The 26,406-nt window shown below is 48.0% G+C and overlaps 1 protein-coding gene across 1 annotated transcript in view; it reads right to left on the bottom strand.

Annotated features, from left to right (window-relative positions):
* Window positions 1-25,389, bottom strand: part of FBXO32 (F-box protein 32) — a 31,159-nt gene extending 5,770 nt beyond the window's left edge. Inside the window, exons 1-6 of the mRNA XM_004580712.4 lie at window positions 24,842-25,389; window positions 18,991-19,103; window positions 17,600-17,649; window positions 16,374-16,466; window positions 3,073-3,166; window positions 2,073-2,257 (exon numbers count right to left, since the gene is read on the bottom strand). Of these exons, the coding sequence (XP_004580769.1) occupies window positions 2,073-2,257; window positions 3,073-3,166; window positions 16,374-16,466; window positions 17,600-17,649; window positions 18,991-19,103; window positions 24,842-24,957 (651 nt within the window). The 5' untranslated portion in view covers window positions 24,958-25,389. The remainder of the gene's footprint in view (window positions 1-2,072; window positions 2,258-3,072; window positions 3,167-16,373; window positions 16,467-17,599; window positions 17,650-18,990; window positions 19,104-24,841) is intronic.
* Between the last annotated feature and the right edge of the window lie 1,017 nt (window positions 25,390-26,406).

The raw sequence follows: 26,406 nt of genomic DNA, 5'->3' as shown, positions 1-26,406 counted from the left end.
CACGCACTGGCTGTGCAATGCTGGGCCAGTCACTGGGTGTCTCTGGTACATGCCCCATCCCCATGAGGGGAGAGGGTTAGCACAATGCCATTGTCAAAGATAGTGGGAATTCTGAGGGAGTAAGCTGTGGTTGCTGGCACGGTGAAGGGGGTGGCTGGGAATGAAGGCACATGATGGCCAGCCTAATGGGTATATCCCAGAGTTGGTGGGGGCAAGATGCCCTTTAGATAAATGAAACTTGCTCATTTCCATTGCTGGGCAATCCCGGATTTATAAAAACTAGCTAGCACTAAGTCCAGGCCACAGACGAAGCTTCCAATTATTCTGTTTCTGAGTTTAAGAAACTAAAGCCCAGACAGGTCATTTGGAAGGCTTCTGACAGTAAAACTGTTATTTACAAGGAGGTCAAAGGCCACCTTCTCTTGATTCGGGGTAGCCTTAAACGCTATCAGTGTGGGTCCTGGAAACCTCTTGAAGTAGTCACAATCTGTGATTAGATTAGGAAGCTAAGTGCTCCAAGAGCTGCCTAAATGTAGGTCTCTGATCCGTCCTCCCCCACCTCCCCCTTCTCTTGAGCCCTGGGGGTGACACCAGCATGTTTTGCACACTTCTGTATGCCTCAGACCCCCGGCTCACTACTAGGATGATAAGGGTCTAGTGCTCAGTTTTGTTTTGAAAGCCTGAAGAAACTACTGATATGAAGAACTATGCCTTGCTGGTAACCTGAGGGCTTTACTTGTTTTCTTTCTTTTTTGTTTTAGCTCTTTGATCCATCTTGGGTGATTTTTATATATGGTAAGAGGCAGAGATCTAATTTTACTCCTTTATGCATGCCAATTTTTCCAATACCTTTTATTGAAAAGACTGTGGAAATTAAAAAAAAAAAACTAGAAACAAACTGCAACATGATCCAGCCATCCCTCCACTGGGTATTTATCCAAAAGAGGCTATCTATCTATCTGGAAGAGCTACAAGGAGAGAGGGAGAGACATAGAGAAAGATCTTCCATCTGCTAGTTCACTGCCCAGATGGCCACAATGGCCAGAGCTGGGCCAGGCTGAAGCCAAGATTTAGGGCTTCTTCCAGGTCTCCTGAGTGGACAGAGGTCCAAGTACTTGGGCAACCTTCCTCTGTTTTTCAAGACCATTAGCAGGGAGCTGGATTAAAAGTGGAGCAACTGGGACTTGAACTGTACTGAATGCTGGCATTGCAGGCAGTGACTTCACATGCAGTGCCACAATACGAAGTCCTACTGTACAGCAGATTAAGCTTCTGCCTGCAGCGCTAGCATCCCATAGAGGTGATTTGAGTCCTAGCTGCCCCACTTCCCATCCAGCTCCTTGCTCATGTTCCTAGCTGGGAAGAAGCTCCAAGCTCTTGGGTTCAGATTGGCCTCACTCTTCCGGCTGTTGTGGCCATTTTGGGAGTGAACCAGTAGATGGAAGCTCTTTCTCTATCTCTCTTCTTCTTTCTCTGTAAGCCTGCCTTTCAAATAATAATAAATCTTTAAAAAAAAGAAATAAATTACAAAATAAAGATACTTCTTGGATTGTCTACTTCCCATGTCAGAATATCTTGGATCAACTTCCAGCTCTACTCCTAATTTTACTAATGTGCTCCCAGGGAGGCTGCAAATGATGATTCAAGACTTTGGGGTCCCAGGCACGCACATTGTGAGACATGGCTCCTGGCTTCAAGCCTGGCTCAGCTCTAGGTGCTGCAGGCATACAGGGATAAGAAATCTCTGTCTTGATCTGTCTGCGTTTAAGGTAAACATAAGTAAATGAATAAAGAACATAATACAAAAAAAAAAAAAAAAAATCAGGAGGCTAGCTAGCTCATCCGCCTAAGCCAAGTTTCTGCTTTCCCACAGTGTTTCAGTTGGCTGCCTTTGGTCTCTGACATGGATCATGTTGGCCAAGTCGTTGCCACCTTGCCCCTACCAGGAAAGCCCCAGCCCACCTCAGCACCAGCATGAAACAACCTCACATCCCCTCAAAGCAGACCCCTGCATGCCCTCTGTGGCCAGGTTGTGTGCAGGCCTGGCTGCCTGGTAGAGGGCACCTGCTTACCCTGGTGATCTGGATGCTGTTGAGCTGCTGCTGCCAGTGCAGGATGGTCTCCATGCGGTGCACCCACATGTTAATGTTCCCGACCAGCACAGACTTGCCGACTCTCTGCACCAGTGTGCACAAGGAGGTGTACAGGGTCTGCAGCAGTTCTCTGATGAGCCTAATGTTCTGCTGGTCTTCAAGGACTTGAGTGGGGAAGGAAGAAAAAAACCCACACAATCCACATTACGATTGGAGAACCACCCCCATCTTTGATTAGCTGGCTTGTCCATTCTGCTCTGATCCCTGGACCCTGCCCCTGGGGACTGGTTTTCTTTCTCACTGGCTGTTTATTCAACATTTGGCCAAGCGTCTGCACTTGAGGCTAAGGGTAGAGTTTCTGAAATCTAGGGCTCTTTTTGTTCTCTTCTCTCTGGTTTTCTATCAAGCCCCTTTTTCATCTCATTGTTCCAAAGGCTCACCTGATCAGAAAGCACTGTTTTCCTTTTCTTCTCTTTCTCCCCAGCAGAGACACGGTTCTGGGAGATCAGCTTGGTTCTAATCCTGATGGGCTGGCTAAGGAATTAAGGATAAATCACTCCTTCTGAGGGGCCTCCGCTTCTCTCTGTGCACAATGGACCATTGAACCAGATACCTAAGGTTCCTTGGCTAGTTTGATTGCTCTCAGAATCTAGTCTGCCTGGTATATCTCTCAGTTTTCTAGGAATTTGGAGACTCAGTCACCAAGGGGTAGGACAGGTGTCTATCCTGAGACGCCTGAAAGGCTGTCATAGAAGGGCAAATGGCTGATACTAAAGAAAGGACTGGCAGGTGATGGACACAAGTTGCATCCTCTTCTGAACTGGAATCTGCTCCCCGCCAATGCCCTGGATATATAGCTGCTGGAGCTGCTAACTTCCATCCACTCTCAGTCCTTTACATCTGATGCCTTGTCCATTCAATTGGAAAATCCTGTCCCCACATTGGTAAGAAGGGCAAGAGTGTGAGAGGGAGTGCTCACCTTTTAGGACCACTTTTTCCAAAATGTTCATGAAGTTCTTTTGAGCGATGCCACTCAGAGATGTGAGCTGTGACTTTGCTATCAGTTCCAACAGCTGTGGGTAAAAATAGAAGTCGCCAGGCTTAGAAGACAGAGTTAGTTTTCTCCTCTAATCTGTACTTTTGAATCACATGACACGTAGTCACGGATGCTCGGGGAGAGGTAAATGGCAGGTGGGGCCAAGAGCAATCAGAAACAGATGCTCAAAGTGAAAAGACGAATGGGGGTGATGTAAAACCCAGGCACCAGGATGGATGGTCAGTGATTTTTTTTTCCTTCTCAAGATAAAGAGCTTTGGCTTCAGCTCTGGCTAACCCATTCTACGTGTCCCACTGCAGTGAGTGATGCTGACATCCTCTGAAGAGAATAAAACCTCCCATGGTCTGTGAACACCCAGGTTCCACACCATCACCCTGCTGCCTGTACTTGAACTTGTTCTCTGCCACTGTCTGCTTTTGAGGTGTCTAAAAGCTCACGCTGGGTGACCATAGGCATGAGCCAAGGAAGGGGCTATTCTTTCTTCCTCCCATCACTATGTTACTGATTTACTTGATTTTTCAAATGTTTAGATGAATGGCAAGACTTGCACACATGTACTCAGCGTAAACTGATGAGGCCAGGCAGCTAGCCTTTCCCCTTGCCTTATCTTTTCTTTGTGTTTAGAGCTTACCAGCTGCTTTCTTCCAGTTCTTTATACAGAACAGAATGCAGTATTGTGAGGTATAGTTACCCCACTGTGCTGTGCAACTCTAGACCTTGTCAGCTGTGTATGCCTGTGTTTGGGTGCCTATTATACAACCTCCTACTACCCCCCAAGGAAGTGAGGACTCTCAGGCCGCTATCTCCTACTTACACAGTGTTCACTAAACACGCCTGTTATTTAGAGCATCTCATTGCACCTGCTCCTAGGACCAGAGGGAAATGTAGGCATGTGTGTCCCATCTCCCTGTTTCTGCTTACAGGCCATGGATTCCCTGGGGCTAACAACTAAGATCCTTGTGCTTTTAGTTCAAGCTTCGAATCGATCCCCGATTTCCTCTGTGTCCAAGGGCAACTTTCTTACTTTCTTAGTGCTGTGGTTTCTTCATCTCTATGCATAATTCTGACAGCCTGCAAGGTTGCTGTGAGCTTGAGATGAGAGAAGGCATGTGCAGCTCTTTGATCGTGACCTGTCACAAGTTGGGTGCCAAATAAAGCTCTATTTCTTAAAGGATCTTGGCCCATTCTCATGATCAACAGCCACAAAGAATAATGGTAATAATAGGAGTTACTGCAGCCTTAAGTTTACACCCTCTTGTCCCCGGGCCACATTTTTAACAGACGTGGCATGATTAAAAAGAAATTCTACTCTTATAAAGTGAATCTTTAGACTGTCTGAGGAGTTAGAGGTCATCTGGTTCAACCCACTTTTCAGCTGGACAAAGTGAGGCTCAAGAGACTAAACTTTCTGGACTACTTTACAAGTAGCAAAAGGACTCAACAGTCTGCAACAAGGACACACATGTCATCCTTTCGTACATTTATCAAACCAAACAAGTTGCAATCAACTGAAAAGAATTTGTTTTGTCAGACCTGCCCCGCCATGGGTCCCTAAGGAAACTGATTGAAGACTTAGATTCAGTAAAGTAGATCAGACCTCCTGCAACTTCCTACAACCCAGACTTCTCCTTTACATCAAAACTCAACCTCCATCCCTGAGACAATTCCTAAGAGAGATTCATCACTTGGCCAGGCTCCAGCCCAACCTCACTTCAGGTCAGCAAACACTGAGCTTGACATGGTGTTGGGTGCTGCTCTCAAGGCTGAAGGAAGAAGCAAATTCAAGCTTGGAACACTGAGTTGAGGAAGAACCAACACTCTTGGATCAACGCTCCAGGCAATTCAGAGCAGCTCTCTACTTGCACGACAGGAGTTGAAAAACCATCTCCATGGAGTGTTCTAGGAGCATGTTAAACTACAGATGAACTTTTAATTTCCTGAACATAATTTTACTTTACATTGAAAAGAAAAATATAAAAGCCCACGACTCAAACCTTTGTTGTGCCTGGCTTATCCATTCTCCCAGGCAAGAGGAACAGGTGCGACTGGCTTGCTCTGGTTAGCACTGGTGCCCTAAGACCCAGATACAGAATGGACTGAGTGATGCTAAGAGACAGGAAATCAAAAGTGCTGGCAGGGGCCATAGCCATACACAGAGACCACACCAAGTGCTCCCTGGCTGTCTGGTTTGTCTCTGTCATGAACCAGCACATGATAGTCAAGAGAGAAATGCAAACACCCCAAAGGGTCAAGCCAGAACTTGTCCCTGTCTCCCTGACCAACAGTAAGATGCAGAAGGCCCTGGGCGCTGGGCTATTAATACCCTCAACCTCACATGACCAGCATGAAGCCAGATGAAGGAAAACAAAAGCCTCGAGGCGGCTGCCCTTGAAGGGCAGGCACTGGGGCTGTGACTCATCACTGCATAGGAGGTGGGTCCAGGGGTGTGGGGAGTGTGGGCGGCCCTTGGTCTGAAATCCACCCAAACCCCAGACCCATGCGGCTCCTGTATCATGAGGGTGGCTGGTTTCAGTTCATCCCAAAACACCAGTTGCAGGACTAAGAAACCTCTCAGGGCCCACAATGGTGCCTGTAGGGGTCTGGAAGCCAAATGCTCTTTGGTTTGCCTGCGATTGTCTTCCCTAACTGAAGATGAGGAGGAGGATGAGGAGAAGGAGGAAGAGGTGGAGGAAGAAGAGGAAGAAGAGGAGGAGGCATACAGCAGAAAATCCATCTGCTGTCCTCCAGTTTATGTGTCCCCCACGCAGGGATCCAGCCTATCTCTGGAGAAGGTTCCTCTTTGCACTGCCATGTGGCTATGAGGTCAGGAGGAGGGACCCTGGAATAGGAAGAGGCCTGGCATTTGTGGTGGGGTGACCCTTACCACTGTCCTTCATCTGTAAGTACCTTCGGGTGCCTGCTCTCTCACACTGTGGTAGGGAACAGAGGTGTGACACTGGAGACACATGATCTCTTGACTCAGGGCACTCACTGTCCAATATGTGGTGCCAGTCATGTAGTCTCTGCGAGCCCCAGTTTCTCTAGCTCTAAAATGGAAATGAAGTCAGTCTACTTCACAGGATTTGGGGGGATCAAGTGAGATAAAATTGTAAATAGCCACTGTAAATACAAAACATGAGGCATGATAATTAGAAGGTATTATTTTCCCCCTCCTAAACTCCGGTCTTTTTGTGAGGTTTAATGTTGACATCTGAGGTGGGCCATTTTTTTCTGGAAAGGGTTAGGCAGTTAAGTGAGTTCAGGTCTGTGGGTTATTGAGGTGTCAGTGGTGAGCCCACTCTGCAGCTGTTTTGTGCACCAGCCATGGAGAAATGTGCAAGTGAGCAGGAGTATTCCAATAAAATTTTATTTATATAAACAAGTGGAGGACCAGATTTGGCCCCCGGGTTATGATTCACCAACTTTGGGTATATAACATAGAATTCAAGAGTGGAGATTCCAAAGCCATCTGCCTGTCTCACTTTTCCCCTCTGAAAATTATGTATCCTGATAATAACTGCTTCAGAGCTGCTGTGAAGTCACAACATTGGCTGGGTGAAGAATAGACTCAATAAGTTACCTTTAGCTTTTATCATAATGCTGAGAGCATTACTGGGCTGGAAACAGTGAATTTGCAAAGTATAACCAGTTGAAACATCTTTGGAATCCTTGTATCATAGGGATTGTGTGAGCTATCAACTGAATGCTTTCATGCTTTCAGATTTTGAAACCTCTCTCTGTCATCTTCATTATGTGTGAGATACATCTAATAGCTTCCTATCTTTTGATTGAAGCTAATACTGGCGCATTTCTAACTGCATAATTGCATCTGCCATGATGTCTTATTTTGCAATCAGAAAAGAGCATTTACTATGGCCAGTGACCAGGGAAAACAATTTATATGTAAGGCCTAATTTAATTTTCTTTGTAAAATTAATATGAGTGAGTTTCCATCCACTGGCTCACTTCTCAAATGCTCACAACAGATGAAGCTGGACCATGGCTAGAACCTTGAGTTGAGAATGTAATCTAGGTCTCCCACATCCATGGCAGGAACCTAGTTACTGCCTCCCTGGGTCTGTCCCAACAGGAACTTGGAGCCAGGAACTGGAGACAGGAACAAAGCCCAGGCACTCCCACGTGGGATGCAGTCATTCTAACTGCCAAAGTCCCCTCCCTTGATTGTCAACTACAACCCAAATCTGTTTGACTAACAAGGATATTGATGCTCAGAGAAGTCCAGTAGCTCACCTAGAGGTAGACCAGCAACAGCAGATGGTGGGGTTAAGGCTGAGACCAAACACATGTAACAGACAGGATGTGTTTGTGAAAGCTTAAGGATTTTAGTTTGTCAAGATCAATTAGGCTTGCCCCTCAGGCCAAAGTCTGCCCTAACAATAACAATAACTGTTCTGCAGAAACCAAATCTAGAAATGTTTTGCACTATTATGTTGTGGCTGATAACTAGCTTTTAACATTAGAACCCAGAAAGTTATAATAGCATGTTTATGATGAGGCTGCTATTCTGAGTAAACCATTAGGTTTACTTTCCATATCAATATGATTCTGCAGGCCCAGGCTGGTAGGTCGTGTTGTAGGGAAGTAAAGAGGACTTCTAGTTTGTTAAGTGCATTTCTGTGTTGAGAGAGCTGGGTGTCCTGGAGAGTGGATTTATGTGTAGCAGTTTGTTTACTGAGATGGCTTAGCCAATGGGATTCTTTGCCGCCAGCCACAAGGGGAACAGAAGAGAGGAAATGTCCTGTTCGGAAGTGGCTGTTTTCTGCTGGGCAAATTTTAGCCCAGGTAATTTGTGGCTGTGTGTTAGGCAGGGCAGCAAGGCACGAGGGACGAGGGAAGAAGGAGGAGGCGGGAGGAGGGTGCTGGGCTGCTCTTGGATTGCATGCTCTCATTATGGCGTGACAGGCTGTGCCTGGGTATGCAGCAGCAGAAATGGGTCTTGGCTCCTGCAGGAAGGGCTGGTAGTCATGCATGCTGAAGCCACATCCTGCCCTGAATTCAGCCCTGGCTCAGGTTGGCTTTGGAGACGATGAATTGGGAGAAACATTGAGTTGCGAGCAATGCTGGGTAGCAACTCTCAGAGCTATACCACAGTTTGGAATGCTGAGTAGAAGATGAATGGGTGGAAGCGAGGTTCCCCTCTACATTAATTTACTTGCATTAAAAAAAAATAAGTATCTTACTTTCTCTTTCCCTCAGTTCATTCTAGCAGTTTTCATATTCAAATTACTTCTCTGCTTACCATCTTTAGATGGTTTCCCTTTGCACTCAGGAAGAACCTGAGCCCCTTGCCATGGTTTTCAAGTTCTTCCCTGCTCTCTCCCAGCATCACTGTGCCCAGTGTTGCCCACCTAGACTCACACTGCTCTGGCTGAACAGCCTGACTTCAGTTCCTTGAATGGTTCAAGTTCATTCCCACATCCCAGCATTTGCTTCTGCCACTTCTCCACATTCCGTGGGTCTCAGGTGAAATGATGCCTTTCTGGAACTTAGGGGACCCTCCTTGACTATCCTGCATGAACCCCCTCATCACCATCTTTACCTTACCATGACTGCATTGTTCTTTGTCGTTGCACTCACATACCTCTGAGAGGATCTTTGCTTAGTTGTTGATTGCCCAATTAGGAAATAAGCCTCCAAATTGTTATCCTGTTTGTCACTATGCCTCTAGCCTGGCACTTGAGAAGGACTCAATAAATGCTTGGGCTTTAATACATTTGTCTTGAAGAATCAGAGAGTGTGACAGTTAGGAGAGACCTGGGACATCCCCCAGCTTTGGGTGTGGATCCTGATAGTCAAATGGCATAACCAAGGTCAATCATGCATCATCTGAAGTGTCAGGTTGTGTTCATATGGAGTCTGGTATCAGACCAAAGCTCCAGAAGCAGGCCTTGGACTTCAGAGCAAATTCTTTACAATGAGAAGGAATCTCACTATCCAGAAGGGCCAAGCAGCCCGAGAGCTAGAGTGACGCTGAACAATTGGGCCTTGGGAAGCATCAACAAAATGGCACAGCCTCCTGCCTGTAAGAGAGCAAGATCATACTGAGGCAAGCCAAGAAATTCAGCCAGAGCATCCCTCATCTTGCTTGGTGCAAGAACACTCTCCCCAGATTGCTCCATTTCCCGTGGCTATGGGGCTCTTCAGCTTGATGGGAAAAATCTAGGTTACTAAAGGCAGGAAAGCATCCCAGCCTCCAGGAGCCCCTGATGTGTATCATGAGCTCATGTACCAGGAAGGAGACCCTTGGTCACAGCAGGCAGTGGCTCTGCCTGCATCGGGGGGCTGTGTACTTCCAAGACCCTTATTTACCCAATAGATAACATAGATGACTACCCCAGAAAGTTCTATCTTGACTTTGAACTGGAAGTTAGGAGGGGAAACGGTCTCTGGGTATGTCAAAATTGGATAAATATTATCTGCAAGTGAAATGTCTCTCTAACTGAGGGAATTATAATAATAAAGGGCCAGGTTTGCATGACTTCATTGTATCGTCAGCTGGGAGAACCTTTGCCATCTTTCATCTATCACAGCTACTTTGTTATCATTAGAAGGAGAATGAGAGTGACAGAAGGAGAGAGAAACATCTGTGAGAGTGTGCTCTCATTCACCGTTTCACTCCCTAAACGTCCACACGACCAGTGTGGACTGGGCCACGGCCAAAGCTAGCAGGCAGGAGCCAGGATCTATCCCAGCTACTTTTGAGCTTAGAAGTGATGCCTTGCTCTCCGCACCCCCTTTTAAATCAGCCTGACAGTAGTCCATGCACAGTGATTTGGCTTACATTGAGCTCCCCCTTCTAGACTATGATTCTATGGCCGAAGATTACCTTGCGCCTGGCCTGTGACCTGCCATCATTCCACTTTACTTCAGTTATTTCTCATTTCCAGATCTCCATTCATGCCATGTGTCCCTGAAAGCCTTCTCCTTGCCTCTCCATTTATGGTCAGATCCAAAGAGGGACAGTCAAGGTCAGGTTCTGCCACTTCTGAGAAGTTACCACCAGCATCTCTGGACAGGACCACATTCAAGTACTCAAGTAGCTCGGCCTTGTCACCCAAGTTAGCCCCGGGCAACTGAGAGTAATGGCCAGTCCTCAGATGATTCTCAAGTGACTGTGGCAACACTGGGTATCTTTTTAATACAGAAATACCTCTCTAGGAATTTAAAAGCATTCACTTGCAGCAACTTGTCGTAGATACAGGTCTGACTGGAGGATGCTATTGATTTTCTATTCTTTGCCATTGTCAGTCTCTTCATTGGCACCACTGAGAGGCAGTGCCTGCTGATTCTAGGTCATATCCACTTAGAGGGTGGTGTCAAGTCCTCTCACTGACACCCCATGCTGGATGGAAAAAGTCTGCTGATCTGGCACTTGAAACCCAGCCTACCTGTCCAATTTGGCACATTCCTCTGAATGTTAAGCACCCAACGGTGCCTAAAAACCTAGATAGGATTTTAAAGTAAATGTATTTCTGGGCTTGTGGTTATGTATGTGTAGAATCTGATTCCGCAAAAGGAAAAAATGATATCAAATAGCTGTTTCCAAAATGGGATGACAAAGAAAATCAGATGGCAAAATAATAAAATAGTAACCTTGAGGTTTTATTTCCTTTTAAATTTCTATTTCTGGGTGTTTTTTAAGGTCTCCCTGAGTAATGTCCCTAAAGATGGTGATGGCAGGAACAGTAACAACAATTGCACCTGCTGAGCGCTCCGTATGTGCCAGGAGTTCATCTAAAGCTTTCCACGTGTTTGAACTCAGCTGAAATGCTCACAGCAGCACTATGGTCTGAATACCATTGTTGATAGCTTGTGTAGGTGCATGACTTTACAGTGGACATAGCAATACATGTAGATCAGCAATGCATGCTAAAATTATTATCATTATGTATTACTCTACTCTTTAATCTGCCCCTGTTTGGATGGGTGCCTCCTATCTCTGCAAGCACCCCAATACTTCTGTTGGGTTGGGTGATCCCTACTTCTTCCTTAGTTTCTGCTTCTGCATGGGCACCCCTTTATTCTGCCCTCCTAGTTGTAAGTGGGGGGCACCGGAATCCTTGCAGGACTGCTGGCCTGCATGCTTAATAATAACCGCAACAGGTTGGAATTCAGAGGGAGGCAGACTTTCTCCTCTAAACCACCAGTGACCTAGTTGGCATGCCCCGAGACTCCTGTTTAAGGGCCCAGCCAATTCTCACAATCTGCTATCATCCCTGGAAGTCATTTTCAAGTGGGGTCATGACCCCCCTCTGCTGACTCTGCTGTTGCCATAGGGGCTGTTGGCCTCCTTCCCCTCTCCCAGATATGCCCAGATGTTAAGACCCCAGTGGCTAGGCCACCTCCCCATTGCCTGAAGGCCACCAAGTGTGTGTACTGCTGCAAATGAGTCTAAGGTCACTGTGGCAGAGGAACCTGTGGGAAGGGCTAGGCCCCTCCTGCACATTGTGATTCACCAGGGGCTTGGCAACAGCATGCCCTTAATTTAAGGCATTGGGTTTAAACTTGAACCATTGTGCCATATTTCAGCTTTTCCTTTGCCAAACCACCAGTCAACTTAAGCTAAAACATGTTTTTTTGGAAAATGCTTTTAGGGGCAGTAGGAATGCAGTAATTTGCTGGAAACATTGGAGAGAACTCAGAGTGGTGATGGGGGAGAAAGTGAGAATGTGTATGGTTCCAGAGTGAGATGGGTTTTGCTTGCAGATGGCTTGCAAGCTTCTAATCTGTCCTTCCTCATCCACTTGTGCAGAGGAGTCAGTTTACTACTCAACTGGGGTCAGGTTCCCCACAACCTGCCAGGGCTTGAAGATGGCAGCTATGGTTACATGGAGGAGGGAAGTGGCAGGTCAAAGGTCATGCTGTCACTCTCCTGTGTGTGTGTGTGTGTGTGTGGGGGGGGGGTGTATGTGTGTGTGCGTGCGTGTGTGCATGTGCAGGCAGACATGTCTGATTATAAAACAGCAGGTTCCCTTCTGTTTTTAACCAGCCAGGCAACATGGTAGAGGGGAGAGAACACTGGACTAGGAGGGGGAGAACCCTGCTTAGGTCCTGCCTTTATTCCTCATCTCTCTCTGGCTGGGTGACCTTGCACAAACCCCTCAGACCTTTGGCTTCTGCTTTTTCAGCTCTAATGTGGACTAACATGCTGCTTCTAAATGTTGCTGATAGCCCAGCCTGCCTGTGTCCACCAAAGTAGAGGACAGGGATGGGCTCAGAAAACTGCACAGCAACAGTGTTGTAATCCCATAGTTGATGACACCTGGGACTGACTTTCTGCAACAGTGCTTTACCCAGCAGCTTCCTCCTGCTCATCAGATGATGTCATCTGGGATAACCTTGCATTCCAAGCCTTTTCTCAAGTCAGTCCCATTTCCTTTTCCGGCCAGTTAAAAATGAACAACTGTCACCACTGCTTACAGACTTCTTACTGTATATGGTCCATGTACTAGAAACTGTTTCTTTCAATTAGTCCTCACCATGGTCTGAGGGGTGCCAATCTCACCACTCCTGTTTGACAGATGGGCAAGTGAAGCTTGTCCAAGATTGTGTAGAACCAGCACACAACAACACCCTTAGCTGATCCATAGTTGTAAGCATACTCTACTGCTCTCTGTCCATGTCAAACAGACCCAAGATCCACCTGCCTCCTGCTCGTCTCCCTGGGTTCCATCCTTGTTCATGACCAGCTCAAGCCCACTTCATCCCTGAAGTCTTCTTTGGATGTGCTGCCTCCAATAGTCCCACCTGCCGAAACTTCATAGCTCCTCTGGCTCTACCACATCCTTGTACTTTTCAAAGTCTGTCTCATGAAGCATATTTCTCAACTCACCAATATTCCTAGAGAGCAGGGTTCACCCTGTTTTTTTTTCCCCCCCTGCAAATGGCTAGCTAGCATATATTTCAGATGTGCAGGCCATAAATTCTCTGTCACTCAAATATGAGCACAGATAATATCTAATATCTTTGCCCCAACCATAGATAGTCTGCAGGTGGAGGTTTAACCACTCTGGAAAGAGCTGTGTATGTTTAAGTCTTACTTTCTGGAAAATCAGCAACAGTACATTTTAAACCACACGTGACACGTCCCTATGCATCACCTGTATTTACCCATTGTACTTTTCATCCTCACCTAACTTCCCTGCTACTGTGATTATCCTTGTGTCTTGGTTTAAATGGCTAAGGGATAGATTTGCAAAAGTATCGTAGCAACACATATGGACCTTTGAGCCAGGATGTGGGAGGGGCTACCCTCTTGTCCATCATTAATTCCTGAGGGACCACAGGACATAGCCAAGAGGCTGCATTTAGAATGTCCTGCCTCTGTCTGTCTTTATCATCTAAAATAGAACAGTTGGGCCCCAAAGGAGTTTTGGAGCTGGTTCACAAATGTGGAGACTCATTGGCATCATCTGGAAGATGCTAGAAACACAGCAGTTCCCGGGTACCACCTTCTGTGGATTCAGTGAGGAGCTCTAGAGGTGTGCTCCTGTGGTCTACCAGGGGCCTCCAAGTGCAGCCAGCACTGACAACTGCTGGGCCACAGCTGGTGGGGGTCCCTGAACCTGCTTCTGCTTGACTTGATGCTAGAGACCCATCTTGTCCTGTGGTCTCTCTGTGCCCTCACCTCCTCCTACCTCACAGCTGGTTCCACCTCTGGTCTCCAGGCACAGGATAAGCTTTAACACACAGTTAAATTAATAGTGCATGATAAGCCATTGACAGAGGGTGGGGAAGGAAGGAGGAACAGGCACATAGCTTGAAGCCGATTAAAATGACATGCAAAAATACTACAGGAAAACCTTCCACAAAACATGTCAGGTCCCCAAAGGGGCCATGGAATTTTCTCACCACCCAATAAAACCAACTTTGAGACAGCAGTGCAGGTCAGGTCTTTCATGATCTGTGTGTGACTCTGTGGGATGGTGTCAGCCGGCAGGAAGACACAATTGAGAAAAAAAATTGCCTTTAGTTTCAAAAATGTGTCTTGGCTTTAAAGGTTTCAGATCTTCCTTTTTCTTTTCTCTCCCCAAATGGCCATCAAAATTGGTTTAGCTCTTTAGTGAAACCAAGATAGTACTGCAGCATCAAATCATCATTAGGTCAAAGTAGCAAGCTGCGGGGATAATTCAGTGGCAGGTTTCTTTAATTGGTTTAAGGATAAGAAGAGTATCAGAGAACTATAGTATGCTCCTAAGAAGGAAGACTAAACACTCGGTGCCTTGCATTAGCATGCTTTGAGTTATTTGTAAATATAACATATTATTTCTCAAATGGCAGAGGTCTCTAATGGTGAAGGGGGAACAAAGGGTCCTTCCCCACATTGGCTATTTACCCACTATTGTCAAACCTGACACCTTGAAAAGTCTTTGGCAGTTTCTCCAACTTTATCTCATTCAAGAGAAAGCACTCATGATGTAGTTCCCAAGTAGCTACTATCAGGAACAAATCCTGAGTTTCAGGAGGCCCCTGGGAAGCTGAGCTGAAGCCCCCTACACAGAGCAGAAAACCGGGACTTCAGAGGAAATGACTTGAAATCAGACAAATTGGGGACCTGACCCCAGGCCATTTGACTTTACAGCCTCTCCTGACACAAACTTCACTGTGGTAGTTGTAAGCATCACCCCTGAAGTTTCATATCCTGACCTCGTCATTTTACAATCTTGTTGAATTAGAGAAAGGCTCAAAGGTGCTGAGGTCTGTAACTGTGTGAAGTAGAATTTTTACTGTTGTGATTTTTGTTCCTTTGCTGATTTTCTTGTGCAAGAAAAAGGAGGTAACAGGGACAGCCACTTGGATAACAAGATCACAGGAAGACATTACATCTAGGTGCCTTCCTCCAACACTTTGAAGATGGAAACTATTCATATTCTTAGCAACAGAAGTTTCCAGATCTTCCTGGGCCCACTTCCAACCCCAGTGGATTAGTTTTCAGGCACCAGGAGGGCTGGGTGACCTCCTTCAACTGGCAGTTATGTTGAATGTTGGACAACATGGCCCTGTCACCCAGGGAGGGCTCCTATTTTCATTGCTTTTGCATTGGAAATAGGGCTTAGCTGGAACAGACCGATGTGCTCCTGTGTCTTGGGTTTGGTTCACAGTTCCTAACCTGCTGCCTGCAGGCCTGGGGCTTTCGGCAGCTGCAGGTCTGGGACTTTTGGCAGGCTGTGCTGCTTGGGCAGGTTAAGCCTGCATCCGCTTGGAGGACATGTGAATGATGCATGCCCCAAGCGGGTTTGAAGGTCATCATTCTGGCCAAGTGCTCACAATCATCTGACTCAATGACATGGCAATGACGAGCTCAGTACGGCAAGGACAAAGAACACCAAAACCATGCCAGTAACCAGAGGGGGAACCATTCCCTCCTGCTTTTGGAGCCTAAAACCCCCAATTCCAGCTGCTGCCTCCCAGGCTAAGTATTGACAAATGCACAGGGGAGCTTTGCAGGAAAAGCAACGACCAACCAGTGACTTGTAAGAAACAGTTCAGCTTCTTTGCTTCACTTCTTCCATCATTCGTATTTTTCTGAAGTTCATGACTCATTTATTTATGTATTTATTTTGAAACAAATAAATGCAAAGTGACAGACCTCTACCGACTAGTTGGAGGCCTCCGGTAGACAGGAAACTGACTGTTCTTAGCACATGGGGGTGGGGGTTGGAGGGAGATCTGGGAAAGAAACACAAAGTTGCTTTGAACCCATCTAGTCTTATGGCCTGAATCAAGAATGCCTTGTGGCTTACCAGAGTCTGGTGAAGCAGGACACGAAGTAAGAATAATGAGAGATGCAGGTGTGGAAGGCTTTTCAGACAAGCAGAGGCACTCACCTTGGGTCTCCCTTCCTGCCTAGGTCTTGTGATGTTGCTCCCAGAGCCCCATGGCTGGCTGCCCATGCCCACTTATCCATGCGCTGGGCATGGAGAGAGGGTGCAAGCTGGAAAGGGGCTGGGAGGGACATTTCATTGAAGGGTGCTGATTTGCTGAGGTATTATGGCAGCCCTAGTCTGTCAGGGTCAATATCACATACATTCCTGTGGCAACTACCTATGACCTTGAACTATGTCACAAAGAGGGTAGGTTGAGTCTATTTTCTGTTTGCCTCAAAAATTCTCAGGCAGTTGTAAGGAATTATGTTTTGGTGGGAAGATATAACTTTGGAACAATCCAGAGAGATGATTCAGCTAGACAGCCTTGAGACTCACCCGGACCACATAGTTAAACCTTCTGGAATCCAGAATGGCTGTGGAAAAGTCCAGTCTATTGAAGGCTTCCCCCAAGGTACAGTATCCATGGCGCTGTGTGTGAAAACAGGCACAGAGGTTACTCCCACCATGAGGAGGTCATTTCTCCAGAGCAATCCAGCTGGATGCCACCAAGCAAGCCGAAGACCCATCTAAAGTCACCCTGATGCTGGGTTTCTTTTGCACCCATAATGCCTATGCTGGTGGCAGAAGCCTTAGTCAGTGACTCCCGTGTTAACTGCTCCTTTTCATGACATGTTGTATTAGGGCCCTTGCTCTCTGCACACACTCATCTGTGAAAATTGCAAAAGCAGTGGCTTAGCCCTGAGGGAGTGAGAGCTGGATGTTATGCTGGGTCAGATCCTGCAGGCTGGCACCTGTCACATAGCCCACCTGTGCCTGGCCTGGCACAGAGTACCACTCTCAGAGTGATCAGCAAGATCATCCCAAAGGCTTCATGAAGAAGCAAAAGATGTTTTCAGGGCACTAGTCCCAGGGCTCACAGTCCCAGCTGTGTTCTGCACATTTGGGTGGTCTTGGTGTGTGTCACTGACCCTTTCTGGGCCCCTAATCCCAGGGGGAACAGGATATTCTCTGAGGTCCCTGCAGTGAGGGGAAAAACTTATGCAACTGCCTTGAACTCTGGTTCTACAAGTAAATGCCCAAGTAATGCCATATGCATGTGAAACAGCTCTCTGAAGTACTGCACACATGTGCGGTTTCTCTGTCTGTTGAAAGCGTATGTGTGGCTCTGAGGATGCCTTCTCTCCTCCTACACCATGCTGAGTAGGTGCTGTGGGCTTCGGCTGTACTCTGATCAGCCCTTCTGAGGGGCTACACCTTAGTGAAGTTGGAGGCTGAAGAGATCTCAGGACACAAGGAAAGCGCTGACCAGAGTCCAAACCCAGGACTTCACAGCCACACTGCGGAGACGGGCACATTTATCTTTACAGAGCATTTGGATATATGTGACCTTCCTGCGTGCATCTGTTAACTTCTGCACCCCTCTTGCTCTCTGGCCTCAAATTCTGATGGTTGGGGAGACAGAAAGCTGCTGCTAGATGCCCTCCACCCTCCCACCCTGCCAAGCTAGAAGACAGTCCCAACTGGCGGCCATGCCAGTGCCCGGCTTCCTGTGTGGGAGGCTTCTGGGGCAGCATAACTTTAATGAACGGGTTGATGCTCACCTCTTTAGTGCTGCCTTTGTGAACATAGATCCACTTCTCTTGGTGGAAATCTGTGGAGACCAAACAGTAACAAGAGAGCTTTAGGACTTTTAATGTGTGAGGATTTCAATACACTTTTCTTTTGTTTACTCTAGAGTGAAAACATTATGATAAAAACACAAGACTCTACTGACAATCCAAGATACAAATGCTAATTTCAGCAGGATATGGATCCTGGGCTATAAATTGTTTTGTCCAAAGCATTTGATGATTGGATTTACTGTAACAAAGTCTAAAAATACAAAACAAAACAAAAAAGCTAACAATGAGGTGCAAGTTTGTTTTAGATGTTAAACCTAAAACTAACAATGAGGCCATAAAAAAGAAATCAGAAACAAGACAGATGAGGAAGTCATCATACAGTAGAATGACTGAATTAATACAGCCTATGATTCCTGCTTTTTAAAAAAAGATTTATTTATTTTTCATTGCAAAGTCATATACAGAGAGGAGGAGAGACAGAGAGGAAGATCTTCCATCCGGTGATTCACCTCGACTGCTTTCTCAGGCCACAAGCAGGAAGCTGGATGGGAAGTGGAGCTGCCAGGATTAGAACTGGTGCCCACATGGGATCCTGGCGCGTTCAAGGCAAGGACTTTAGCCGCTAGGCCACCATGCCGGGCATACTTGCATACATTAGCTAGAAATATGGATGATAGCTACATAAGGAAAGATGGAGAACATCTCTTTCCAAACCACAGTTCAGAATAAAAGCACACTCCAGAGTTGTTTCAAGTGAGAACATCATTATATAATAATTATACAATCCTTGTCAAATGCAAGGGATAAGCAAGGAAAAAAAAAAGACCCACCACAGCTAGCGAGTAGCAAATGACTTACAAAGAATCCAATACAGAACGTGTAATCTTGCTCATAAAATGCACAGCCAGAGGGCTATCATGGTGGTTTAATAAGCTAATCCTGTGCCTGTAAGTGCTGGCATTCTAGCTGGGCGCCACTTCATGTCCTAGCTGCTTCACTTCCCATCCAGCACCCTGCTTGTGGCCTCGGAAAGTAGTGGAGGATGGGTCAAGTTCTTGGACCCTGCACCCTTGTGGGAGACCTGGAAGAAGTTCTTGGTTCCTTGCTTTGGATTGGCTTAGCTCTAGCAATTGTGGCTATTTGTGGAGTGAACCAGAAGATGGAAGATTTCTGTGTTAAGTCTGCCTTTCCAATAAAAATAAAATAAACCTTGAAAATAAACAGCCAGGTCTCTGTGTGCAGGGATCTGGGCAACCTCTGTCTGCAGAGTGTGCACTAAGTGCCTGCCCCAGGGAGGGGGAGGTTTGATCTCAGGCAAGCACAGCTCACTTTAAACAGCTCTCTGTTGACATTCCAAGCACACGGCTTACACTGAGTTTTGGTTTTGCTGTTCAGTATGTCCTTCTTTCTCTTCTTGGCCGCCACATCGTAGTTGAGGCTGTTGAAGAGGTTCTCTTTGTTGTACACCTCCTTGCTGCAGTAACTGTGAACAGCACAACAGAGGGTGAGATGGAACAGCAGGCTTATGAGAAGAGCTTGTCCTATAAATAGCTTCCGGGGTTCTAAAACACACACACGCGCGTCTCAACCAAAACAAAACAATAAAAGAATCACTCCACTGAAGTCTATACAGGCAACAGACTTCCCTGTTTCAGGCTGAGATGTTGTCATATTTGTGGGAAGCAGGAATGGGGGCTATGACTTCTTTTGAATTCCCTAACAGTGCCTGCCATTGTGGCTTGACACACAGCTCTGTGTACCGTTGGAGAAGCACAAGGCAGGGGTCGACACATTACTGAAGCCAGTGTGCTGAGCGGCTTGTGGGGGAAATGGGTGACAGCGCTGGTGACGTCACTTAACACACAGTACTTTCAATTTGCAAACGCATCACTCTGAGCATCGTAAAGAAAAGCCTGACTAAGGCAGAACTTCCCTGCTGTACTGTGTAAAGTGCGTCCAGGCTGCTTGAACTAGTAGGTATCTATCGTGTCTTTACCAAAAACAGACTTTCAAGCTTCATTTCTAACACATGTTGAGTGTGCGCAGTGATAGCTGCTGAGGATTCACACACTTCCTTAGCTAGCATTTGGCATCGGGCTGTGTGAGGTGCAGACCCAGGATGCTCACTCCCACAAGGCAGGTGCAGACCTCATCAGGCTGTAGGACTGAAAAGACATGGGGTGCATGTACCTGTCCAGTTGACAAGACACTGAAGGATGATGGCCAGGTTCAAGGCCAGCTGTGTATCCCTCTCAGCAGGTGAGCTATGATTTTGGGGTGGTTGATGAGTTCCCTGCACTATACACCGTAGCTTCAAGGTGCATCTCTGATTTCCACAGAGGTTACCATGTCCTTTAACCTCCATGGGGTACTTATGACATCGTTTATGATTCCAATTGGTAAAGTGTAAATTGGAGGGGGCTTTTTGTTATGCCACCTTTAAACTTCTGAGCACTGCCACTGAATTTAAAAGGTGATCTTACTTTTCTCTCTTTTTCTGGACATAACATTTGTTGGGTAAAATGAGCTGCACCTGTGATGCTCTAAGCCACTGCTATTGTGTGAGTAGCAGAAGAACAAACCGTGGGTTTGAAACCATTTTCAGGATGCTTCTGTGGCAACAGCATCTCTCAAGAAGCACTTCGGTGGGTTTAACAGGTCTCTTGCTAAAATGCTTGTAAGTAATTTTATATGAAGTGCTTTAGCATCTGCACCACATCCTTAGGGTTACTCTTTGGGCCTATGATGGGGACAAGCATAATGGAAAGTCCGTCATTTGTTGGCCTTCCCTCCTAGGGCTATGCTGCTTGCCATTTATTAAGCTTCCCAATATCATTAGCCTTCTCCTTTTAATTCAGGGAAAGAAGATATTTTTAGGTTTCAGATAGAATGTGTCCTCTCTCTGCTGAGGCATTTTTCTCAAACAAACCAAGGGTGAATGTTTGGGTCCAGTCTGTGTGTAACATGTGAGCCTGTGTTTGTCTACTTGAGTGATCATCGCGGTGCAAAACGCCTGACCGGTTGGTTATCTGCTCCAAGGTCAGCAGGGAGTGGGGAGGGGCAGAATAAAGACAGAACAGAACTGGGAGTCCTTGAGGCTGATCTAAGAACATGTCAAAACTGAGGAAAAGAGACAGGGATGGGATGAAGGCCACCGCACGTTCACGACCTACGAAAGTATCTGAAAGCCCATGCAGGAACATTCTGGATGCAAAAATCCCACCTGAGGGTTTATTGGGAGGAACCTTCGCACTTCCAGATAACAATAACTTATAACCTGCCTTTCTTTCCATCTCAACTTTTGCCAGTGGAAGATTCTGTAGAAACTTAGAGTTTGGGTCATGAACAGTGCCGTTCTCAGGCAGTTGGAGCATTTAAGTTTAGTCATGTTCTTTTCTAACTAAAAAGGCTCCTTGCAAGGAAATTGACTGCTTGCTTTTTCCAACAGAAGCGACAACCACCTGCCTGAAGCCTAAAGGATTCATTTCTACGAAAGACTTGACGTAATAGAGGCTGATCACTCCGTGGAGAAGGTAGAATAGTGTCACCAAAGAGAAGTGGCACACTCTGTGTTTGGGAGTAAGCTTTGATTCTCAGAGAAGGTTCTGGAAAGAAGGGCTCTGGGGTTTATTTCTGTTGCCTGCCTGCCTGTATATATTTTCTTTTTGACAATCCGATATTCAGTAAGATTTCAGTCATGTCCAGTTCAAGGAAATGAAAACCCAGAGGAAAACTGAGACCGAGACTTGGAAAAAGGAAAACCACTACCGTTTAGGAGTTGCAGAATTTCTTGATTTTTTTTTAAAGAAGCAAAGTCATCTCAATGAGGCTGCTTTCGTTTCTAAAACTTAACAATGCCACCAAGCTGTTCTTTTATAGTCAGTTCTTACAAATGTTGGTTTTTATATAGGCCTAGGTCTAGAATGAGCTCCTTTTCTGCAGCCCTCATCACCATGGAACACATGACTGACACTAAGATGACTTTTGAAAAGGTGGAAGGATTCCAAAAAAAGACCATAAGGAAGACCGTTTTAGCAGCAGATGAAGGAGGGAATGAAAATCAGTGAAGCCAGTTTCTCATTTTTCTCATTTCAAATGCAGTAAGAACCATTTAAGAGAGCCATATCCTTCCTGCAAAGACTTTTGGAATGTGTTTCAGAAAGCCTGTGGGAAAGTGGAATTCAGATATGATTTTAGTCCAAGAAATTGGAACGCATACATGTGAGGGGTTTCCATGAAGTTCATGGAAAGTGCATATTGTGAAGTTATGTAGGTAAATGTTCTTGTGCCAAAATGTTTTTTTTTCTTTTTACTAGCAGGTTTTGTGCTTTTTCATGATTTCTTTTGAATTCTCAAGTATATAAACAGATTTCCTCATACTCACAAGGTTAGCATCTGGCTGGCACAATGAAGCAAACAACCTAGTCTACAGGGCTCACTTAGGACAGTGCCTGGGACACAACAAGCACTCATCAAACCTTAACTATGATTTGTTTTTTTGGCCAGTGAAGTAAGGCACACTTCCTGGTTCCTGGTCCAGCCGTAGCGTACAATAAAGCAATATTAGGATGAGATTTTGATGGCAGAAGTGTAGACTTGCAGAAGCGTGGCCAAGGCTCGGAGGCTAAGGTTACCCATCCTGGGGGAGCCAAGGGAAGTGGGGTGGTTAGTTAGGAGGGCTAGGCCTCAACCACCACTTCTCGGAAGTGTTCTTGGATTATCCAATCCATGCTGACATCTTGCCTTGCATTCTTCATTGCTTCACTTAATTTTATCCACTTTTTATATTGTTTGAATCTCGGAGAAGTCCTGCTTTAGGCTTATCTTAACTCCTCTCATGGTCTCCAGTTGTGTTGAGATTTGCTGGAGGAGGACAGGTTGCTGGGCCACACAGAGAGAATGGCCAGAAAGGGTATGCCACTAAGGCAAGGCCACAGCCAACACCCACCTGGGAGCGCAGACTGACAAGCAGCGAGTGCGTCCTCCACGCCTCACTCTGGCTGGGCTGAGTGGAACCAGAGAGGTTGGCCAGGCCTCTGTAGCCCTCAGTTGTACAGTCCCTTCCTCTTCTCCAGAGGCCTGCCTTTTGTTTTCCTCTAACAGGAGCAGCATTCAACTTCACCTATGCAGGCAGGCACTCAGCCCAAACCTGACATCACCGAATAAAGAAACAGCGGGGATATCTGAGATGACAACCCCAGGCCTCAGAAGGCCAACTGCTTTTAAGAAGTTGGCAGGCTGCTCATGCTAAGCAGGGAAGGGATTGTTTACAATTGCTGCTGAGGGTTAGAAGGGGGAGGCGGGGAAAATGACCCTGCAAACAAACAAACAACCGGCTTCTTTGCTGGGAGACTATCAAGTGGTTCCTCAGCTCTGACTCATCCAGTGGCCGCAGGTGGTCACGGTATTGATCACTATTTTTGGCAATGATGATTGATGAGTGTGACAGCTCCAATTTGGAAGGTGTGAAACAGGAAGAAAGGAGGCTCCAGAAAGTGGGGGGTGGAGGGAGGACAAAGAGGGCGGGAGGCTACCTGATCCCAGCCTCATCTAAATTTGGAGGCAGACTTAAAGCCATCTCAGGTCTTCCATAATATGGAGAGGCACAAGGCCTTGCTTGTGTTGAAAGGAGATGGACACCAACTTATCTTGTGAAGCAGGAGGAGGGTAAGTGTTAGCACATGTCAAACAGAGGACACACCCTTTGCAGCCTCTCACTGCGCCCATCCCTACGCCTCCCTGAGAAGGAGCAGCTTGGAGACTATGGGGAGGCGACTCAGTGGGCCATCGCTGCACCTTTCTGGAAGGGATCTGGCCCTGTGCACACAGAACCAAAGGGGCAGCATATGCCATCAGCACTGCTTTGGAACAAGGAGGACAGATGGCAGCTCTAGTCCCTTTCCATTTTTTTGTTGAGGAAGATCAAATGAGGTCTAATTGGCAGCTATGGTAGCCTCAGCGTGGTCTGGAGACAACAGTGGGTCATTTTGTTTTGCTGTAAATAAAGGACCTGCTTTTCACAAGAAATCTCTACGGGAGTCCCCAGACTGGTTTTGGACTGCCTCAAACCAGCTTGGTCTCTAAAGGTTCATCAGTTCTCCAGTCTCTCCTGACCAAATCCAGGGTTAAATAATTTGCTTGTCTTTATTGGGAGACAAAAGGAATCCGATACATTAACAAATCACAACTTGCCAAAATAACCAGTTTCTTGATGCTTTTCTTAACATCAATTGCCAAAGCTTTCTCCAACTCAGAATCAGCAAGTAAGTGGGAACCTGGCCCAGTCATAGAGCCCAATGGGACGTCAGCCTTAGGCAAAGGCAGCTGGAAAAGAAACCTGGGTGACTCTGTGTCCCCAACCCCACCGGGAGCCCCTTTCACAATCGGCCCACCAGGGAGTCGCTGTGAAGCTTAGGGGACCATGCACCATCAGCGAAGCTGAGCAGCGAGTTTAGGGATCTCAGACCTGGCCTCAGGTGGGCCCTCGGTCCAGGCGCTCACGGGTGCCTATGGGATTGGGGTGGCTGGTTCTGCTGAGGACACAGGTGCAAGCGCTGGTCCTCTGGGAAAGCAGTGAGCTTCACCTCCGCCTCCTTCCCCTCCCCCGCCCCTCGCGTCACCACTGGTCCTCAACTCCTGCAAGAATGCGCCGCTGCCCCAGGCAGCAGCCGGTCAGCCATCCTTCCCTGGCTTCTCCCCCCTCCCTGCCTATTCTGCGGTCGCCCGCGCGAGCGTGGGAACAGCCCGGAGGCGCTCCTGCGTCCAATCCCGACACCCGACTTGTGCCCACCCCGCCTGGGGCGCTTGGTGCTGGGCGCGCTTCACAGCGTGTGAAAGGTACTCGGCCCACTCGCCTGTGCCCCCAAACGTGCAAATGGTGCGAGGCAGAGGTGGGCTCTGTGGGGTGGTGGTGGTGGCCTTAAGTTGTGTGCTTTTTGGGGCGTCTGGGGACAAGATCCGCGGCTGTCAGATTCTCCAAGGGAATGGGGTTCCGTACGCAGTTATGTCCACTCAGAGACCTTGACCTTGACCACCAAGAGAAACCTGTCTCCGGTATTCTGGTATCCTGTGCAGAAATCTGGGCAACTCATTTCCCCTGGGCAGGGCCCCCTTTTCTTCCAGTCCCAGACTTGCCCAGCCCCAGTTAATCTACTCCCCAAGCCTGGCCTTAGCGCGGCTGGGGCCAGGTTGTTTTGCGGAGCTGGAAGTGGGTCGCCTCACCTGCTGAGGTCGCTCACCAGGCTGCTGCTCTTCTCATCCAGGAAGCGCTTCCAGCCATCGGCCGTCTTCACCCAGCTCTGCCCGGGGGACCGCCAGTCCTGCCCGAGGAATGGCATGGCACCAAAAAAGAGCGATCGCGAGCGATGCGCCGGGACGGGCTGGAAGACGGCACCCGGCTGACGGCCTCGGGTGGACGATTGGAGTGCTGGGCCGGAGACCCGCAGAGGGCTGAGGGCTGGGGCTGCTCAGCCGAGACTGTGCGCGGGCTGGAGGCTGGCGCCGGCACCAGCAAGGATCGCAGGGCGTAGGACTCTGAGCGTTGCGCGGCTGGCCGGGCCGCTCTATTTATCCCGGGCCTCTGGCCCCGGCTCTTTGTTGCCGGAAGAGCAGCCTGCCCTTGGCCCGGCCCCCGCCGGCCCGGAGGCCACGTGGCTTTGTTTATGGGCTCGGCTTGTTTTCCGAGGCGCCCGCGGCTCCGCTCGCCTCGCGGTTGCACAACCGCGCGCCCGTGGAAACTCGCAGCGGAGCTGCCAGGCCAGCTCTCCTGCCGCCCCCAGGCCCTGGCAGCGCTGCGCGTCCTCCCCGTTCCCAGCCAGGGCGCAGCTGCCGCGGCCTCGAAAGAGCCAAACCTGCGATCGGGAACCCGTGCCCGGAGCTCACGCAGCTTTCGGGCCGGCGAGGAGCGGAGGCCAGGGCCAGCTCTTGCTCGGTGTTGCTGGGGGCTCAGCCACGGGGTCTCTCTCACTGGCTGCCTGCCCCTAGGGCGACAGGGTCGGAGTGGGGGCAGGACTAGCCAGTCCTCGCGCTCCACCGCCAGGAGCTTGTCATGAATGCTGTCAGGCCTGATCCTGGTGGGGGTGTTGGGCGGCGCTGGCTGGCAGTGGAGGGCAGGGGCCGTCCCTGATGCTACCCCGAGCGCCTACGCAGCGTGGCCAGTGGGGTCCCGCAGTAGGGCGGCGGGGCTGGCCTGCAGTTCCAAAAAACCCGCTGTCTCCTCTCCCAGCACCCCACTGTTCGACCTCCGCTGGGTGGTTGCGTCCTCCCAGGGGAATTTCTGGCCGGAGTTTTGTTTTCTTTGCTGGAGAGCCCACTGCGGGACCCGCGAAGCTTGCGTTTCAGGGAGCAAGCAGATTGTTCCCACCTACCTACCCTGGTGTGTGCACCCTCGTGGAGTCACCCTTCACGCCCTCGAGAGGGGGTGAAACTCGTGGAGGGCCCAGCGAGGGCCACATGATGTGCTTTGCTTTTACTTTTTGTTTTACTTTTGGTAAGTGTCTTTCTACAGAATGGAACTGTGTGCGAACCAATCCTGTTCTCTGTCATCCTAGGCCCAGAGTCTGCCTTCTGTGAGTGTGTTTTGTAGGATGAGTGTGTGGCCACCACAGGCTGAGCCAGGTGGCTTCTGGCCCTTCTCTGCATCCCAGGGAGCCGACTGCACAGCGCGGTGGCAGTGAAATAAAGCCCCTTGTTCAAGCATTATTTTTCCCCTGGCTTCTCCCATGCTCTGTTCTCTGCAGCCAACCCCGTCTCCTCCTGCACTCTGCCATGTTTAAGGCTCAGAGCAG

Source organism: Ochotona princeps, chromosome 9 (assembly GCF_030435755.1).
Source record: "Ochotona princeps isolate mOchPri1 chromosome 9, mOchPri1.hap1, whole genome shotgun sequence".
NCBI lineage: Eukaryota > Metazoa > Chordata > Mammalia > Lagomorpha > Ochotonidae > Ochotona > Ochotona princeps.
This window is presented reverse-complemented; position numbering and strand designations above follow the sequence as displayed.